The sequence below is a fragment of the Xiphias gladius genome, chromosome 24 (genome assembly GCF_016859285.1).
Source record: "Xiphias gladius isolate SHS-SW01 ecotype Sanya breed wild chromosome 24, ASM1685928v1, whole genome shotgun sequence".
NCBI lineage: Eukaryota > Metazoa > Chordata > Actinopteri > Istiophoriformes > Xiphiidae > Xiphias > Xiphias gladius.
This window is the reverse complement of record NC_053423.1, coordinates 14,079,976-14,099,930: the sequence shown is the minus strand read 5'-3', so window position 1 is coordinate 14,099,930 and position 19,955 is coordinate 14,079,976. Positions and strand designations below refer to the sequence as shown.

General features: G+C 41.8%; 1 protein-coding gene across 3 annotated transcripts; it reads left to right on the top strand.

Annotated features, from left to right (window-relative positions):
* Positions 1 to 59: 59 nt before the first annotated feature.
* On the top strand, positions 60 to 18,631 carry mylipa (myosin regulatory light chain interacting protein a). Of its 3 annotated transcripts, none has more exons than XM_040121405.1 (7): positions 60 to 339; positions 1,715 to 1,905; positions 11,595 to 11,780; positions 13,381 to 13,578; positions 13,725 to 13,889; positions 15,244 to 15,667; positions 16,847 to 18,631. In XM_040121405.1, the coding sequence occupies exons 1-7, from the start codon at positions 253 to 255 to the stop codon at positions 17,039 to 17,041; spliced, it is 1,446 nt and encodes a 481-aa protein (XP_039977339.1). In that variant the 5' UTR covers positions 60 to 252; the 3' UTR covers positions 17,042 to 18,631. The 3 variants fall into 3 exon arrangements, with proteins under 3 accessions (XP_039977339.1, XP_039977340.1, XP_039977341.1); XM_040121406.1 differs by lacking the exon at positions 60 to 339 and adding an exon at positions 1,326 to 1,520; XM_040121407.1 differs by lacking the exon at positions 60 to 339 and adding an exon at positions 1,326 to 1,524.
* The last annotated feature ends 1,324 nt before the right edge of the window (positions 18,632 to 19,955 follow it).

Here is a 19,955-nt window from a genome sequence, read left to right as displayed (position 1 = left end):
GACGTTTTGCAGCGACTACATCAAGTCGGTCGCCATTGGGCAGCCGTAAGTAGGCGGTGCTGCGTGTGGCATTTCATTGATATAGCCTACAGCTGGTGGCCACAGGTTCGCCACACGGAGTGAAAAGGCTAAGAAAGTGACGAGGGTATTGATGTAGGGGGGGGGTCTTCAAGAAGGCTCGAGAATTTTTTTTTTTTTTTTTAATTATTTTAAAGAGTGTCACACCAAAGACTCACGGAATACACAGCCAAAATGCTCTGCCACGTTACTCGTCCGGATTCGGTGGTGATGGAAGTGGAAGTTGATGCGAAGGCGAACGGTGAAGACTGCCTGAATAAGGTAGGCTGCGGTGGGATACACATCGCGTTATGTTGTTGTTGTGATACCTTTTTTTTTTTTTTTTTAACGCAGTGTTATGGACAGGCAGGACAACGTTGTTCCGGCTGTCTTACGAAACTTCATATTTTCAATTTTTCCTAAACTTCATCTCGTCTGTCTCGTCGATCATTTGTGACTCCAACGCTCAAGTAAATATAACAGTTGGTGAGTTGAATCCAGTTTCTGCACGACGAGGAATACCTAAAGTTGTTTTCGCTGCTCGACATAATATTTGGTGTGAACTTCATCTTTTTAATAACGGCAACAACAACAACATCAACAATCGATATATGTACTCCATTGTTGTGCGCAGGGACGAAGTGAACAGTGTTTCACTGGCCCAAGACGTACAGAAAAAAAAGATACATTTGTTTTGTAGCAACGAAAACTTAAAGTGTCGATTCATTATCCGAAGTTATGACTTAGCATACATGCGGGAAAGTTCTTCTGCATTGGTGGGAAACTGTCGACGGTCGCATCTACCTGCACGGCTTAGTCAGAGGCAGATGGCCTCGTCAAGGTTACTTGAGTTCATTCTGCTGCCTCTGCAAGCAGCCGGCGTTCTCGCTCCACTCAAACTGACACTTGAGTCTGAGCTGAGCTGCTTAGACATTCGCCTCTTTTTTGCAATCGAAAATGAATATGAACACGGTAGCACAATAACCCCCCCCCCCTTTCATCTGTAGCCTCGAGTTCACCCCCTAGTGAAACGTAAAGCCATTCCGTATGCATGGCATATCCGCAGCTTGCCGTGGGTATGAATGAGTTTTATCTCGGCCCCCGGGCTCCCTGCAGACGTTCACCAGCAGTTATGTAATAACCCCCAGGCCTCAGTGGGGAGGGGGCGTGGGATTGTGGGTGCGAGGAGCCCCCTTTACCCCGCGAGAGCCTCCGAGATTGACCTATCGTGAGCTTTCGGAATGTTGATGGGCTTTATCTGTGCGAGAGAGGGGCACTGGGGTAGCAAAGCGATAAAAGCACTCGCCTTGGCTTAGCCTCACGCAGATAGTCTTGTGTTACTATTGACTCCTGCTAAGAGAGTCTGTTGACTCTTGCCACCTTCCACCGGGAGGGAAAAGCCACCGTGGAACGGTGTATTCAAGGACATCTTAGTCCGCTGACACAACTCAAATCTCAAGATGTTAGGTGGCCCCTCGTCTCATTGTACTGTCGTGCTGTGATGCTGCCAACTATTATGGGAACCCTAAAGCTTCCTCTGACTAAATAATTTGATGTGTCCTATTAATCTTTTCCACACAGTTGGTTTTAGAAATCCTTACTGAATGGCTTTGTCTAAAATCCACTTTTGTGACCAATTTCTTTCATCTCTCTCCAGGTTTGCCGAAAGTTGGGCATAATTGAGGTTGACTACTTTGGGCTGCAGTTCACAGGCGGCAAAGGAGAGAACCTGTGGCTGAATCTGAGGAATCGCATATGCCAGCAGATGGATAATGTGACGCCCTGTCGTCTGAGGCTGCGGGTCAAGTTCTTTGTGGAGCCCCACCTCATTCTGCAGGAACAGACAAGGTATGTTTACTCACATGCTGCGTGGACATTGTGTGAAACTCATCACGTTTGTTCACTGCAGGAGATGTGAGTAGATATTTAACCACTTTCTATGATTATTTTTTTTTCCAAGTACCTGCAGATCAGCTTGTCACCTTTTTTTTTTTTTTTTTTTTAGCTAAGTCTGGTCTGTGTTTGTCATTAAAATATATTTTTCTTTACATATGAATGCATGTGGCATGCAATGATGAGCACATGCTGGAAAAACAAAGCCACCGTTAGTGAGCTCCCAGAGCACAATCTGATTCACTTTGTTTCCAACATAGTGGAATGCCCTGTAGTAACCTCTTCCCTGAGCCTCTCTGGGGTTACTGTAGGTCATTTTGGTGGAGCACTAGGCAGGAAATGTGATCCAGCAGCTCTAAGGCTATGTGTTGCTCTGTGTTTGCCCCCAGGGACCCTCTGTTCAACAGCCAGGACCTCTGTCATTGCCCCCATTCAACTCAAAATAACTTTTGTTATGCTTTTTTTTTTTAAGTTTGGTTCGATTGTGTGTGGCCACTCTTGTCTGAACAAAAGCGCAGCCCTCCGTTTGACGTGTGCAGATGCTGTTTGGAAACTGCAACAGGACTAGTGTAGTTTGACATCATTATGAGTCACTGTTGCAGCTGGTTTTAGCAGTGAAGTTTTTTTAACCTCTGGAAGTATCAGATATGAATTTCATGTGCGCTTTGTGCAATTTCTAATCACTTGTATCTTAAAACAGATAGCTTTACTTTTTTTTAAGAAACAAAAACAAAGCTAGCAAAAAACTCACTCTAGCAAATAACACTTTGTAGTCACACCCCCCCTTATATCTCCCCTCTCTGCCATATTAGTTTAAACATAAAAAGCTCTGAACAATATAACAAGCCTAGATCCATACTCAGTATTCCCCAGCCCCAATTTTGTTTGAAGTTATAACTAGAAAGTGCATTCACAGCCCCCAGAACCTGTCCAAAAAAACTTATGTTCACTCCAGGAGGTGTCACGAGTGTTTGGTACTGCAGGATTGGAACTATGGTTCTGGAGCGAGGGCACACTAGAGGGGAAATCCGTTTGGTGTCTTTTTAAGCTCTGCCACACTGCTCTTGCCCTCTGTCTCACACACACAGCATGCCTCCAGAGCTGTTCATTAAACTGACATCTATCTGCCTTGGCCAGGATTTGTCTGGCATTCCAGTAAGCTCTCAGTTTCTCCACAGTTCACCCACTGCCCCACCTTCAGCTCTGTCTCTCTCCCTCCTTTCTCCCCTTACTGTGTGCTATCAAAAGGAAAGCCATCAACTTTGCTCTGTCTTTCAATATTTTTTATCTCTGTCAGAAACTATCCCTGCTCACACTTCCCCTCTGTCCATCTCTCTCTCTCACCCTCCACCTCCCTCTGCCCCCACTCTGGTCCATATTTGGCAGCCTTTGAAAAGGAAAGTGAAAGGCAGTGGGGGGAGAGAGTGTGTGTGTGGAGGACACTTGGCTGCCTGCGCTCTGACCTCCACTAGATTAGCAGAGGTTATCAACAGATGGCTGGCGTCGGGTGGGTGTAGGGTGAGGGTCATGGGGTTGTGAAAAAAGGTGAGATAAAGATGTGAGATGGCAGGCAAGGGAATGTGCCGTTGCTGCTAATAAATACTCACACATGGCGCACACCGCCATGCTGTCAAGTTATGTTTAATCTTGGTGCAGCCTTCATGCCATCCATCTGCTCAGATGTGATATAATTTAATTGGTGGAGGAGAAAACGCTGGCATCAGTTTTTAGAGATGAGGGCAAGTTGTTGACACTCGTGTTGACAGTGCACAGACAGTAGCCTTTTGGGGACCAACAAAAAGCTCTGGGAAGTTACTACACTGCATTTACAAGGGCCATGGAAAAATACATGGCATTTCTGTGAATTAATTATGTATATTTTAATGTTATATATTATTTTCATGACTTTAAGGGGTAGTTAAGAGTTCTTTTTGTCATGTTTTAAATCAAATTATTGCTTGGGGGACCTATAAGCGTCCCATTTCACTCACGGTTTGTGCTGTCACCTTTGACCTACTTAAGCTGCCACAGCCTCCACACGACTTGTTCTGACTGCAAGCATGCTCCCAGGCAAGGAAGCAGGCACACCTCATCATGACATACACAGAAAAACCTTCCTCTATTGCGCATTTTTGCTACTCACATACCTGCAGGCCATTTTCAATTTTTCAATCGATTGTAAGATCTTCATAACTAGTTTTGGAAACTGTGTGTATCCAATTGTTGTCCAAAATTTTTTTTAATTTATTTTATTTTCCATGCTGCATGTTTGCTATATTTGCAGTGAAACACAGAGTTCGATACAGTTTAAGTCAATAATCAAGTTTAAAAGGTTATTGAAACTTTAGAAAACTCGACACACACTCACTCTATAACAACGCAGCATGTTTATCTATGTATGTGGGTTGGAGTATATGTTCTCAGCAGCATATGGGCAAAGCAAAAACTACCTATATGGTACCACAATTCTCAGCTAAGATGAGGGGTGGGCCTCTTCTACGCCCTTCTTATAGGCTTCATTACATAACCCGCACGGAACTGAGCGTGCACAGAGCTGCTTATATAAGCTGCTGTGTACTGCTGCCACATAAAGCCTCGCAGGTCACTCGAGTGTTCTTGCTCACATGCAGCCGACCATTTGGGTACTTTGTGTTAATTCATTTTCCTCCTTTTTGTAGGGCCTACTTGTGCTGGACAATATTTGGAAAATATCCTGTCCAGACTAAAATCCACATTTTGATTTGTATTTAAACCAACAAAATAGGCTCTGGCTGCTAATAACACAATTGTCTGGTCTGATTTCATACAATCAGTAATACGTTGGCCATAAAGCCTTTGTTGGGGTTCCTTTTTTTTTTTTTTTTTTATTGCACACAGACATTGCAGCTCAAATAGATATGGCCTGCACTTTGGTTAAGTTCAGCTTGATTCTGCTGCAGCTGTGTCCCCAGCTTCAACAACGCTTTTTTTCTTTAATTTCATTCCTTTAGATTCTCCAGTTGCCCTTCTCTCCCAGTATTGTTTCATAAATCTGAATCTAGTATTTCCCAGCTTGCTTTGCAAATAGGACACATTTTGTAAATGTATAAAATTGGCTCTTAGGGTGGCTTATTCTCCTCTCTGAGTTTCTATTTTGGGCAGCTGAAGGTGCTGCATTGAACAGGGTGAAACAAATGTTGGTTTGAAATTGTACATTTTTTTTTCCCCTTTTTTTATTTTCTCATGCCAGTGGAAAACAAAAGCAGTCAAAATGTAGTTGTTTATAAAACGCCTGATTTGCATTCATCTTTATTTCCATGACGTATCTAATGATGCGTTACCAGAGGAACACACTTTTTATTAGTTCAGGGATACTGACCCAAGGGCCACAACAACAGCCTGTCTTATCTGCATCATTTAACACCACTTGCTAGGGGGTGTTTCTGGTTTAAATATCTGAATGTTTCCCCCTCATTAGCCCTCGTATTTAGCATTCTGATCAGGCAAACATCGGAGACCGTCAAAGGGCACAGCTCTTAGCACAGGCTTTATCAGAGGTCCTGGTTGTTAACCTCTTTACCCCATTTGGGGCTAAGCTTATCTTTAACTTGAATCCAAACCAAATCCAAATGAGTTTTCACCAAGAGAGATTTATTTTAATCATTGTCTTTTAATAATTAAATCTATACAGAAGACTTTTCATCAGGAAATATATTTACATGCAAGTTTACTTGTTCTTCCCTCATGAACAGTTCCTTAAGTATGTCATAAATTAAAATAAATATGAAGCACACTATTGTGTGTGTTGTGGTTTTTTTTTTTTTTTTTTTTTTAATAATAAATAAATAAATTTGACTGTTTTAAATCCAATGTTAGATTTGGACAGTTTTCCCTGCCAGACAGTCCAAAGACATGCTAGTCAGGGGGGTTGGAGACGAATGCATTTGCCTACCTTTTGTGTTAGCCTTGCAGCAGACTATCGATCTGTCCAGGGTTTTTCCTTCCCTTTCCCCAAGTGCATAGTGGGATAGCTTCCCAACCCCATGTGTTTGTAGAATGGATCCGAGAAAAGTTTTTAACAAAAGAAGACTTGACTTTGAATGGAGGTACCAAGACATTTAGATTAGGTATCATCAATAAATCTTATGAGTCCTACTATTCTTGTGCAGCATAACACTGCATAGTTTTGTTTTTACAACATTGAATTGTAGGCTTAACTTGCATTAGTTCACCCATGAAAACAGACAAGAGCATTATCTCTGACAAAATCCTGACACCATCTCTTCAACTGAATGTTGTGCAAAAACAATTTGAGGTAATTTATTCAGGTCATACACAAGTTATCATTTTCATTTCACTGGCAGGCTACAGAGACAATCTAGCCAAAAATCATACAAGATGCCCTTGGGTCTTCAAGTGCTCAAAATCGCCACCCAAGTTTTATTGGAATTCTCCACCACCAGTAATTATTTGCTTTTACTTACATGTAAGTCTCTTTCATCTTTCATTTGTTGTGCTCTTGAGTAACTTAGCCCTGGTTTTGCCTTGTGTGAAGTTATAACATTAGCCCTTGCACGAAAATGACAGAATTGTTATTTGGCACCCTAACATAGGATTGATGCTGGGCTTCAATCACCATTATACCATCCAGTAACAGCCTGTAACCCAAGGCATTTAGCATACAAACAGCTTCTTTGTTTTACTGCTGTATAGCCTTTGGTTCAGCTCACCACAGAGCAAAGGCATATGAGTTATATTCAGCGACTGGAATTATTTTTGCAACTTTCTACTAAATTACACAATTAAAACTTAAGTGTTTAAGTGTCTGATTTTCCTTTCAGCCCACATCTTTAGAGAAGATGTTCAGCAGAGTTTACTATAGTTCATTGACAGCGAGTAACCTCACAGCCCACAGCTCCTGGCAGTATGTTATTTGACTAGCTTACAAACCGCATTGTTGAGAGCTCAACCGATGAGGTCTGAAACTCTACTGGTGATTGGCTGGATGAGTTGCACTCTCGAGGGAGAGGTGTTAGGTTTCAGTTTGTGGGGACATTTTGTTCTTCTGTGTAGTGCAGCTTACATTCTGCCCTCTGGGGGAATAGACACTGGGTTGGGGGAGAAAATATTAAAATGGGACTGGTTTTATAGATGGGCGGAACAGACTGGAGAGAGTTTAGTTAACTTGGTAGCCTCTACCTACTTGAAAAGGTATGCCTGTCCTTTCTTTTTGTTTCTCTGGGACCACAAATTTGTAAAGATTTCTCTTGTAAAAACGTGTTTGAAATGCTTTAACATTGAGTTGCTTAAAATACACAAACACTGCATTTTGGGATATTTTAGTGTTTTTTAAATTTAATGATTCAAAGAGGGGGAGAAAAATTCCGGTGAAAAACTTCAATTATCCCATCCCATCCCCTTAGCTCAGTTCTGCAGCCAGTGACCTATATTCAGATATTCTTTCTCAGCATTCAGACCTGCTTTAACTGAATTATTCCAGCCAGGCAGTCAAATATTCAAACACTCCGGCAGCACCCCACATGACCCCTCTCTCTCCCCCACATGCACCGTTTTGAGTAGCATTTATTTCTCGTGTTCTCTGTTAGCGTATATGAGTAAGCATCTTAAGGCTTTTATGATGGGTTGTCTATGAAGGACAAAGCAATGATGAGGTGTATACAATGTAATACAAGAAAAGTGGGCCAGTAGACTTTTGTCTCAGCACAGACTTCCTGGCATTCAGTCTGCAGGTCTGTTGTGTTTAGTGAGGGCCAGTCTAAAGAACAAGGCAATGCTCTGATGATGACTGCAGCGTTTTATGTACACCTCACGGATGACTGTGTAATGATACATGTGCAAATGTTTCTTTGTAGTAATGTGTGTGTGTGTGTGTGTGTGTGTGTGTGTGTGTGTGTGTGTGTGTGTGTGTGTGTGTGTGTGTGTGTTGGTCCTTGACATGGTGAATCAAACAAGCTAAAGCATGCAGAGGAGGGCCCTAGTTTTTGATAGTGAGTCTGATTCAACCTGGCAAACTGTCTCAGCAAGAGACAGATTTAAGTCCTGTGATTCTGTCTAGCCAAGTCACTCTCATGAGTCACAGTGAGTTGAACTCCATCATCTGCTTGGATGCCCTTTTGGTTGAGCAAGGGGGTCATTTGTACATTCTTTCGTCTCTTGTCTTGTCACCTCGGTCATGGGCCTGTGTTAACCAGATGGGTTGGTCAAGGACTAACATCTATTTTTTTAAAAGGTGCTCAGACGCATCCAGTCACACATCAGCATCAAATGTTTTGACCACTGAGGAAACATTTCAAAAAAGGCAATTGCACAAGAAATTTAGGGAACTCTCTTTGGTAGAGATCGTCTTGATGAAACTCAATCAGCCTCAAACACCATGTTGGAGACACTGTTTTTGGATTTATGGCCTCCTGTTGCTCCCGTGCCCTGAGTGTAGGATAGACCTTAACAGGTGCTGAGGCAGCACTACACCACCTGAGCAGACTGATCCTTGGGCAGCTGTCTGAGAAGCTATCTACTTAATATCGAGGACCAGCAAGTATAGACATAATTACATGTTTTTCTTTTTTTCTTTTTTGAATTAGTCATACAGCTGGAAAGATTTGTACAACAGTTTGTAGAATATCCAGGCCGTATTGGAAATCAGTACAAAACATCTGCCCATGCTGTTTTCATAGCAAGAGTAGAGTTATCATTGCTGCAAAAATATAGTGTTAAGAGCAGAAACAGTAACAGTATAGCTTCACAGGGGCCTCAGTGGGAGAGTTTGTTACCCTGTGTGTATGAAGCAGCTGCATGTTTTCAGTGTTACTCATGGTTTTTTTTTGTGTTTAGCAGAGTGCATATCGGATGCCTCTCATTCACCCTCAGGCCAGTCCGACAGGAACAGCTATCGATGAACAATGGTTACCTCTGTGGAAGCCCTGTAACCTGCTCTACTGTAATGTGTATAATTGTTTTCTCCCAAAAGATAATTAGAATTTTGGCCTGAGCTCAGCAAAGCGTGCACACCTGTTAACACACATGTGGGTACTGACAACATTGGGAAATGCAGGAGTCAGATGTCCTGCTCAGCAGAGCACTGGCCGAAAGTCACATACCTAAGACCACATTATCACAGATGGTTGGTTGGGTGAAACAGCACTGAGGTCAAAATATCACATCACCAAACTAACAGGCCCTACTTGAGGCATTTTAAGATATTAAAATTCCTTGCCCGATGGCACAGTGACCGATACTAGCCCCTTGCCAATCCCCGCCTGAACTAGAGTAACCCCTGCGGTTTGCCCTATAGTGACTCTTTGTAGGTACCCTGTAGTAAACTCCCAGTCAAGTCAGCCCTATTGTTTGTGTCAGGCAGGTAGCTAACTAGAAGCGCGCCGTCACATGATGCCCGCTGGGCCTGACACAATAGAACGCAGTGTTTGCGTGTGTGTGCGTTGGAGGGAATGGGATGTTAAACACCATATCAAAGCACTGTTTGTTATGCCTGAGGCTAGTCAGCTATGGGGCTTCGTTGTTATGGTCTGGCTTGATCAGGGGTGGTGTAAACTGACTTTGTATGCCTCACAGCTGCTGTTGATACTCCTTGGAAGCACTGTGGATGTGTGGCGGATGAGGTGTTTCTGTGTTGTTGCATATTGAAGCAGTTACAATACACACGTGCGTATTCTGCGACCAGGTGTGCGCTGCTCCCTCAAGAGTCTGGTTTTTAGGTCCCATAAGATGACAGAGGAAATGTCACCTCCAGCTCGTTCCCATGTTCCCTGTAGTTCCCATGAGACATCTCAGCAAGATGCATTTTCTACATAAACAAATCACAGTGGGTTTATATCAACTTAATAAAAGGAATGATGTGTGCTACCCCCCCCGCCCCCACACACACACACACTCAAAATTGTCCCTCTAAACCCGCTCCCATATCCTGACTTCATTTGCACAAATGAAAAATGTCCCTCTTTGAGAAATGTCCCTCTTTGCATCATGCTTCAAAGAGAAGTGTAGCTCAAGGGAAATATTTTTTTTTTTTTTTTTTTTAAGCACTAATAACGAGCGGTTTCAGGCGTAGTTTGCTTATGAGGATGTGGTTCGCAAAAATATTCACAGAAATTTTCTTTGCATATTAAACTGCTCCACTATTAGAACTCTTGTCACCACAGGATGCTGAAGTTAGTTTCAATTTTGATATTGTCAAGTGAGCATACAGTGTGTGAGATCAGGGAGGTTACTTTAGGTCACTCCATGCTGTTGCATGGACTGTTTAATTAATTGGCAAGAAGACAGAAAATGGGCTATAAAGTTTTGTTTAATATGGAGGGAAGTAGAGAGTATTGATTTGATGTCAAAGTCAAGATATTAAAATGAACGAACTGCAGTCACCAGGCACACAAACAGGAAGAAAGCTGCCCAACTGGTTTGTGCTCACAGAAGCAGGTCACCTGAAGCAGGCTGGTGCCGGTACAATCTCCTTATGGTTACTGTGCCGTAGGTCATCTCAAAGAAGGATCTGTTTGGGTTACTTTAGTTCAACGATCTTCATGATGCAAGGATTGAGTTAGTCAGGGTGTTACTCCTCCTGACGTCGTCTTTCCTGCTGCTAAAAAGAAAGAATTCCTCTTATCTTCTGGTCAAAACAATGGAAAGGCTCTGACCTTCCATGGCTTATTTTTTTTGAGAATTTAGCTGTTTTCCTTGGCCACGCCAGAACTCAGTGTTCTCATTTAATCATTCAGCCCAAACAGTTACAATAGCTGATTCTGACCACTATTCATTTTTGAACTGTTTTCCCTACTGTCACTTCATAAATCCACCTCATTTTGAACAAGGCGAATGGGCTCATAGAATTCCCCTTTGTCTGGAAAACCAAGATTATTGGTAGCTTGGCTTGTCTTTAAATGGGCACATTGCATGAAGTTATTGTACCACATTTTTCACAATGAGCAACAGAACAAGAGACACAGAGAGAATGCTGGCAATTGTAACTCATTTTAAGCCCCATTACTGCATTCAACATTCAGGCTTGTCGCCTTACAGTATATAGTAGTGGTCACACACTGCCCCAGCAGATATTGTACAAGCACAGTTGGCCAGCAAGTCAACAGGTTAAATGTCCAAGTACTTCCTTTACTGGAGAAAACTGCCATTACGTCCTCCTAACTTTTTTTCCCTGTCTCAGCTTCCACTTTCGGAGCCTATAGTTAATTCAGTTAAAAGAAGCTGTACTAGTGTTATTTGAGGAAGAGGTTGAAAAAGAGAAAGTGGAGTCACTCTGACAACTGAACATATGTCACAGTTGCTTTTTCCTTCTGTTACACACACACACACACACACACCTACACCTGCTGTCTGTGGTGAAATTCTAGCCTTATAATGACCACCTGCTCTAGACTGTGTTTGCCCCAGACATAATGACTGCTGTACCATCACACGTGGAACTGAGCTGTAAAATGAATATGGACATTGATTGGAGAAGTCACATGTTTGATAGGGCACACAAGCATAAAAAACAGTATTTATTTATGTAAAGACAGAATTTTTCTTAGTGTAATTTAGTTGAAATGTATTCGCCAATGCCTTTTACCTTTTAATAGACCCCAATCATAAGATTTCCATTTTGACCCATGTTCTGTTTTCCTTCTGTCCACCAGACACATTTTCTTCATGCATGTCAAGGAGGATCTCCATAACGGTCACCTACGTATGGGCTCAGAACAAGCAGAGGAGCTGAGCGCACTCCTGGCACAGGCCGAGTTTGGCGACTACAACCAAAACACAGCCCAGTACTGGTACTCCGAGCTGTGCGGAGAGGAGCCCAGCACTGCCATTATCAACAGGTAGAACACTCTCTAAGGAACCCAACATAGGCTTCAAAAGGAGCAGGAAATTGAAAGGACTTTAATTAGCACCTAGGAGAGGGTTTAACTGTGAAAACATGGCTTATAATCTTACAGAAAAAGGTATTCAAGTACTTTTCCCAAGAACTGGCCCAGGATAGATGTATAGATTTTTGTGCTCTCCAAATCTAACTGCAATGAAAACATTATGCTGACTTGAAAACATCAATAAATGATGTGTGGGGTTACTTTGACCAGAATTTTAAATGGCCCTTGTACATGCAAGTTAACACGTTCTGGCCAGTCATTTGAAACCCGTTGACCTTTTCCCAGAAGCCCCTCCCCATGCACTATCTGTGAGGTAGGTCCACTCCATAAAAATATGATGAAAGTAAATAACGGATCATGGCAATGAGCCAGTAATTGTATTATATGGCAGCTGGTGTTCAAAGAAATTAAAGGAAATTAATTTAAGTAATCAAAATGCTATCTAGCAAAAAATACCAAAATATGCTGATATTGCTTTTCTATTTTGCAGTGTTTTCTTATATTGTCACGTCTGCCTTTTAAGCCAGATTACCTTTTTATTTTATTTTTTTTATCTGAGGTGAAAGACTTTAGATAAGAGTACATCGGACACAGCCACATAGTGTGCATAGCCTGTTTGACAGCTAATCCACACACATTCTTGAATCAGCCGAACAGAGCAGCTGACAGGAGATCAAATAGCATATGTTTGCGGAGTTCCACTGTCAGAACCTCCCTCTGTACATCTTGAATGTTTTCTGAGTCAACCAAAAGTGGGTGACAAAGTTTCCCTACCAAAAGGTTTTAGAGTCCGAGAATATGGATCCCATTGCAGTATCAAATTTCTGATAGTTTGACGGACTCCACACCACACTTTCACAGCGATGCCTGTCCTGCCTACAACTGTTAGGAATTTATCCAGAAACATCTGAAGTGTTTCCATTTTGCAGTTAAAGCCTTTGGAGTGCCTTCTGGAACCATTTGTTGTACACATGGCACTGTTCCTCAGATGTTCAGCCTTTGAAATTATACATTATCAAACCCCATCTGCCAAACCTGCTACATTAAACTCTTTATTCATGTGCTGTAATGAGCCAGTAGGCACCAGTGTTCATTGCTACACCTACACTTAACCTCAGCCTGTTACGCAGGTGAATGATTTCCCCAAAAGCTATTTTCTATAATTTTCATAGAATCATGTTCCAGCTGGGGATCAATATGGGTTACAAATGCCATTATGCATGTTGCACCACAGTCTAAGAATTACGGGGCTTCACTGGCTGAAAGAAGCATTCAGCTGTGCTGCCTAAGCATTGATCTCATAAGTGCAGTTGTCAGAAATGTACAAATTTAACATCAGAGCTTTCTGCCTGAAGGCATGTTCAACCTTGACAGCTAAAACACACTCTAGTCTTGCATTCATCCTGCTTGTATAATACCTGTCACAGTGGGTCTTCCTTGATATAAAATTGTCCATATGATAAAGCTTGTGTCAGAAAATGTCATTTAGAGCAAAATAAACTTAAATGGTTGCCCTCCTTTCCATCTCTTCCCCACGTTATTCCTCCTGCAGTATCATATCCAGACATAAAGCTCTAGAAGGCTTGAGCCAGGGCTCAGTGGAGTATCAGGCCCTGCAGCTGGTCTCCTCTCTAGAGCATTACGGCGTGGAGTGGCACTGGGCCCGTGATGCAAACAGTCAACGGTTGGCCATAGGAGTCGGCCCTGAGGGCATTGCCATTTGCAAGGAGGACTTCAGCTTAGTCAACAGGTATGCTACGCCTAATTATACTAATAGGTCTGTGTATCTTTTTTAAATTGATGGGACGTTTTATGTTGCATTGGATTTCTTCAACATTATTTTTCCATAACAATATTCACTATTTAACCATTCCTTCTCCCTGTATCTCCTTTTAGAATAAGCTATCCCATCATTCAGATTGCCACCCAGTCGGGGAAAAGTGTGTACCTGACAGTTACCAAGGACACAAAAGACAGCGTGGTGCTTCTGTTCAAGCTGATAAGTAACCGAGCAGCCAGTGGTCTGTACCGTGCCATCACAGAGACCCACGCCTTCTACAGGTGAGCGCTAAAGACATACAGTAATTAATCCCAGATCAGTGGCTCACAAACACTCTGACGCTATATGCTGTAGCTGCGCAGACATATTTTTAACAGAAGTCGATACAGGCCCTCTAATTTGCACAAAGTCAATAGACTACTGACTTAAATTATTAGAGACAGTTAGAGCGGTGGACTACAGACTGTAGCTCACCTCATGGGGCGAGCAAAGATAACAATTAAAATTAATTTTAAGCTCCGCTGCTCAGTTGAGTTCTGTGTTTCCTTAATGAGTGTCTGTCAGCAGTCTTGGCTACAGCTGTTAGTCATTGCACCAGTCTGAGCTGCTTTAGAACACACCTCCAAGCCACAGCTTGTTATGATAACATCAACAGTTTATTTTTAACTGTCCTTCACTAAAAACTAGTAGATTATTAGAGAGGTGGGGGAAAGCCTGTTCAAATGTGTTCTTTAAAGACTTTTTCTGCCCACCTTGGCAAGTAGTGCTTTGAGTTTGCTTTCTCCCACATTTGTACAGACTGTGTTCCTGTTCCTTTTTTTTTTTTTTTTTTTTTTTTCCTTACTCCTTTGTTGGTTTAAATAAATGCAAAGTGGGACACACAGCTATGTAAAACATGTCCTTGACCCGAATGAGTGTTGATGGAAACATGGATTGCACAGGACAATCTTTAGTGGGTAGAAATGGCATTTTTCCTTTCCATTGACAATGTGTGTGTGTTTGTGTTTGTGTTTGTGTTTGTGAATGCATGTGTATGCACAAACACATGCGGAAGTTTTACCACTGTACAGTGTTCTCCATGCAAAGAATTTTAAGTGTCATCACTGGCATGTCCACTTCATATATTGTTAAAGATTCATGGAAAGTCTGGAGCAATACAGACGGCAGAGGCTTTAGGCCACAGAGATGTTTAAAAAAAAAAAAAATTTGCAGTGAGCAGGGACAATTCAAATGGCTGAGCTATGAAATTGTTCTCAGTCAAAAGGTACAAAAGAGAGCCCTGTCCTTTTGTTTCAGGAATGGGTTTTGGCTCAGAGTCTGCAGATTTTTGCAGGCATGTCTTCATCCTGCTTTTCAGTGTGTATTTCACTGTGGTGAATGTGGCATCAGAACAGGACGAACATTAGGTGTTGTCTAAATAAGCAGTGCAAGGAGTGCAAATATTATTAAAGAAACGGACATACTCTCCAGAACAGTGAGTCCAAGTAAAGGTTGGAAGGTAAATGTGAGTCTTACTGAGGAGAAATTCATTACTTAGGGCAGGGGATTTGATCAAAATTGGATGTGTCAGGTCAACTGAATTTGCTGACATGTCCTAACAATTTTTTAATCAGGGATTCTTATTTTCATTTCCAGGTGTGACACAGTAACAAATGCAGTGATGATGCAGTACAGTAGAGACTTTAAGGGCCACCTGGCTTCCCTGTTCCTCAATGAAAACATCAACCTGGGCAAGAAATACGTTTTTGATATCCGGCGTACTTCCAAGGAAGTGTACGACCACGCCCGTCGCGCACTCTACAACTCCGGCGTCGTGGACCTCGTGTCCCGCTCTGGCAGCGGGGAACGCTCCTCTCCATCACGCTCCCCAGGAACGGACAACCAGCAGGACGAGGGGCTGGACTGTGGCAGCTGCCAGCAGAGCCGAGCCCTGCAGGAAAGGCTGCAGAAGCTCAGAGAGGCTCTGTTGTGCATGCTGTGCTGCGAAGAGGAGATCGATGCTGCGTTCTGCCCCTGCGGCCATATGGTGTGTTGCCAGACCTGCGCAAATCAGCTTCAGGTGAGAGGCTTCTTTTAAATGTCTGTAGACTTTTCTGTGGAAGACTGAGTTTATTAGCCACAGAGATGGGCTCTTCATTAGTGTGGTTAGTATTTTCTTTAGTCATAAATACTAAAAAAAAAGACAGTGATGCTGACAATTGCTATACTGTAAATGTTGATCTTAGCACTACCTTAGAAGTAGTACTTTATAAAAGTGAATTAGAAAACTAGGCAAGAGCTTGCAAACCAAATGAGTTTTGCTCTGTTTTTGTTTGTTCTTTGACTCAAGGCACCACAGAATGTTTTGAGTTTGCAGCTATAACAAAAGCTCTTTAATTATACTGCAGTTCAAACTTCTCATCCTTTTTATGGTCTTTTAATCAACATCCAAAGCTTTGCTTACATTCTTCTGACCTGAATGCCCCCTCACTTAATCAGCTAAATGTTGCCCATCTGTGTGTGTGTGTGTGTGTGTGTGTGAGAGAGAGAGTTTGCCTTTATGAAGGGATTATAGCAGCCAGGCAAATCTCCTTTCCATTAACTCAACTAGGAAACGTGACCCAGCTAATAGATGTGTGAATGAGTCAGTAGAAACCTAAGACAAGACAAAACAAGAAAAGGAAAGAGTTCCACGGCTTTTAGCAAGGCAATGGAAATAGTTTTCACATTAAAGTAGTTTTTCATGATTAAGCTTGCCTTGCCTTCTACTGTAAGATATTTGTCATAGTGTCCTTGAATCTTAACACTGATATTTGCCTAATGACCTGAGTGATAACTGATTAGTTGCCTGAATGAGAGAGCTGGTCTTCGTGATTCTCAGGACTGTCTGATTGTGGGCGCACATTCTGAGCTTGCACCTGACTTTGCTGGTTTCGAGATTTGTTATGGGTGGTGAACTCTTACTTTATGAGTTCATAATAAAGATCCCACACAAGATCCCCTGCATGGCAAAATATATTCCCAAAGGGTAATGGGCCACAAAAGGGTTCACAGTATTAATATGAATACGTTAGTTGGACCATTTCAAATTTGACTCAAAGCAGAAGTGGCCACTATTCTGGCTTTGTATCACATCCCATCGGAGCAAGTGTGTAAAGCCCTCTCTTTGGCCTTTGTTTATTTTCTGATAGTGAGCTGGTTTTCAGCTGTCAAACACTAGTACACTATGTGCTTAATCCTCTCCTTTGTTTTCCCACAGTTGTGTCCTGTGTGTCGGTCAGAGGTGGAGCACGTGCAGCACATTTACCTGCCCACCTGCACCAGCCTGCTGAACCTGACGCTGACAGACAACCGCCAACACCTGAGCAGCATCCCACCGCCCATCCACAGGGACATGGCCGCTCCTCACAGCTGCTCCGCCACTGAGTACGAACATAAGATCTACCACACATAAAGACAACTGCATTAAACCCACCAAACTCCATTATGAACACTTTAAAGCTATACCAGCCAGATTTTGTTTTCATAAAGATGGAACATTTCTCGTCCCTCTGTGTTTCCTGCCTGGAACGCCAAACACATAGAAACTCTGAGCATAATCAAAGATCAACACACTCAAACCACTCCCTCAATGTGCGTGCGTGCGTGTGTGTATAACACGTGCGTGTGTGTTAATATTATTTCTCCTGTCACGTCGGACTGTCAGTTCCTCTGGTTGCTTCTTAATGTTGTTTCAGTTTGTTGCATATTATTCTCACCAAATATGTTTGTTTTTAAACATCGTCCCCTGCTGCAACAGGATTTTTAGATTAGACTCCTATTGTCCTTGTTAATTAAATTATTGCATCAGTTGACCTGATACAGAATAGAAACATTCTTTTGTTTTGTGAATTATGTTTTTGAAATTGTTGTCTTGGTTGTTTTTTCTTTGGTCCATATCAGGCTCCGAGCCCCAGAACCCGAACCATATGATGAACTTGTGTGTTTTACAAGCGCTAAACACTGTACATAATGGTTGGTTGTTTTTCTTTTTCCATTTTTAAAGTTTCCTGACATTTTAAATCTGTTTGATTTGAGAACTGAATTTTATGGTGTAACAGTGTGAAATGAATTTTTTTTTTTTTTATATATATACACCTTATTTCTTATTTGTTCATGTTCCATGTTTTCCATGCCAAGAAGGATGTATTTAGAGGCTAAGTAGCACTGCTGTGGATAATTGGACACAGCAGGTGATACGACCGCCATGGTCTTGTTCTTCTAATCTCGGGGTCAAATGGGGGTCTTGAAGGTTCTTTTGGCTCACCAGAACTGTATCTTGCTGACACTCCCCCAACCTCTCTCACCTCAAAACGGGTCCTGATGATTAACTGCCACCTTGTCTAAAACCCCAAGCCTGGTCTCATAGACTGCTGCACCTTTTTTATGTGTTACCATGCCAACAGAAAGGTAGAAATTAGGAGCACTTAAAGGCTCTTCTTACTAGATACAGAACCATGAGTATTTATGTGGAAATAGGAATTTGTCCAGTAGCAGCCACTTCCTCTGAAAACCTCAGCTATCTTATTTCTTCTCTGGGTGTACTTGTGAGTTCCTTTTTGATATTTTTAAAGGGTACTAGGAGATCTGCCTGTGCAATACTTGCTTGCTTTTTGAAAAGCTTCTCATTTTCAAGTTTTATTTAATTTCAAAGACTGTATTTAAAAACAAAGCAAAACTACATTGTCACTTTACCATGGAAGTTTTCCATATGGCTATTGGGGGTTTGGCCTTAATGTAGCAGCAACACTGTGTTTATTATAAACTTTCCATAGACTTTTTTTCTGGCAAGAAAAAGAAAACTTAGTTTCTTTTAATGTTGACTCGATTAAGCTCAGTCACTGCAGGGGAAGGACTTTTTTTATTTTTCAAGTTGTACAAGTAGCAATTTGTTTCTGTTTTCTGAAGCAAAAGCCACTATGCTCTGTAAAATAACTTAGAATTGAATCCTTTTTATATAATCTGCTTTTAAAAAAAGAGCAAGTATTAATAAAGTTGTTTTTAAAACAAACACCCTGGAGTTGTGGAACAATCTTTTTTTGTGTATCTAAAAGCACCTTATTCAGAACCAGTAAAACCAAAAAATTAATTAATTTCAAGAATTATAATACACCACTGTACTGTTTGCTGGGTTGAACTTGGGTTGTTTTAGGTGCACTAATGATTTTAATTGGTACCAATGGATACTTTTACATCTGGAGGAATCCTTCAAGTAAGATGTATCAGAAAAGGAAAAATTAAACTGAAATGTTCACAAATCATGTTCACATAACCTAAAGGTTGCAACCCACTGCACTAAACTGATTAACCCCTGGCCATTTCCCTCATAACATAAAGCATTCAGAAGATCAGGCCTTCATTCCAAGGGGCAGATTTACTGATATATAACTGACTGTAAAACCACATGTAAGTCCCTTAAATTAAACTGATGTTAACATCAGTCATAAGATTTGTTCTTGGTTTTACTCAACAAAGTTATCAAGGAAAATCAGCAAACCTGGTGTCTTGAAATAATCAGGGCCCAGAGGTTTCTGGTAGCGCATGGTCTGAAGACTTAGGGCAAAACGCTTTAAGACCTGTAAGGCTGTGGGAAGCGAATACCTGCCATGAATTTAGTCCTCATGCTCCAGCACCCCACACCCAGACCTTTCAGTGGATATTACACTGAAAGGTCAATGTGTCGTTTGTCATTGTCAGGCTGGGAAAGGGAGATGAAAGTTGCACAGTCTGTACAAAGACGCTCTCTATGTTGATGAGAAATTATAAGCTCCACTGGTCTGTGATTATAAAGTCTGGAAAACAAGAATTAAGAACAGCAGCTATTTATTAGTCTGACTTTATCCCTCTCTGAATCCCTCTTGTCTTTCCATGACCTTCTGCATGCGAATGCTTCTCTCTTTCTCTCCTCTTTCCTCTCATCTGTTTTCTCGCTCTCAGACATCACTGCCATTAAACGAACTCCAAGGACACCGATGGGAGCAGGGGGGGTGAGACACATGAGGAAGACTGCTGTGATTTCTAGTCAGCCATGCAGGACTCAAATGTCATTGTAAGTTAGAAAACAACACCACAATAAGTAGAATCAGATTGAATACTATCTGACTGTAAAGTTAACCTTTATCCTCAAGATATAAGGAGGTGAAATGAAAAGCATCTGTAAATGGGACAATTTCAGGCCTGGGTTCAGAACAGTGACACATGTTGGTCTGTTGAGATAAATAGCAATTAGACACAAACACGGCCATGCTGTGGCTTCTGCACAGTTGAAGCACAACCAGGAAAAGTCATGTTAGGAAAAAGGTGGATAAGCTCATCATAATATGATAGAT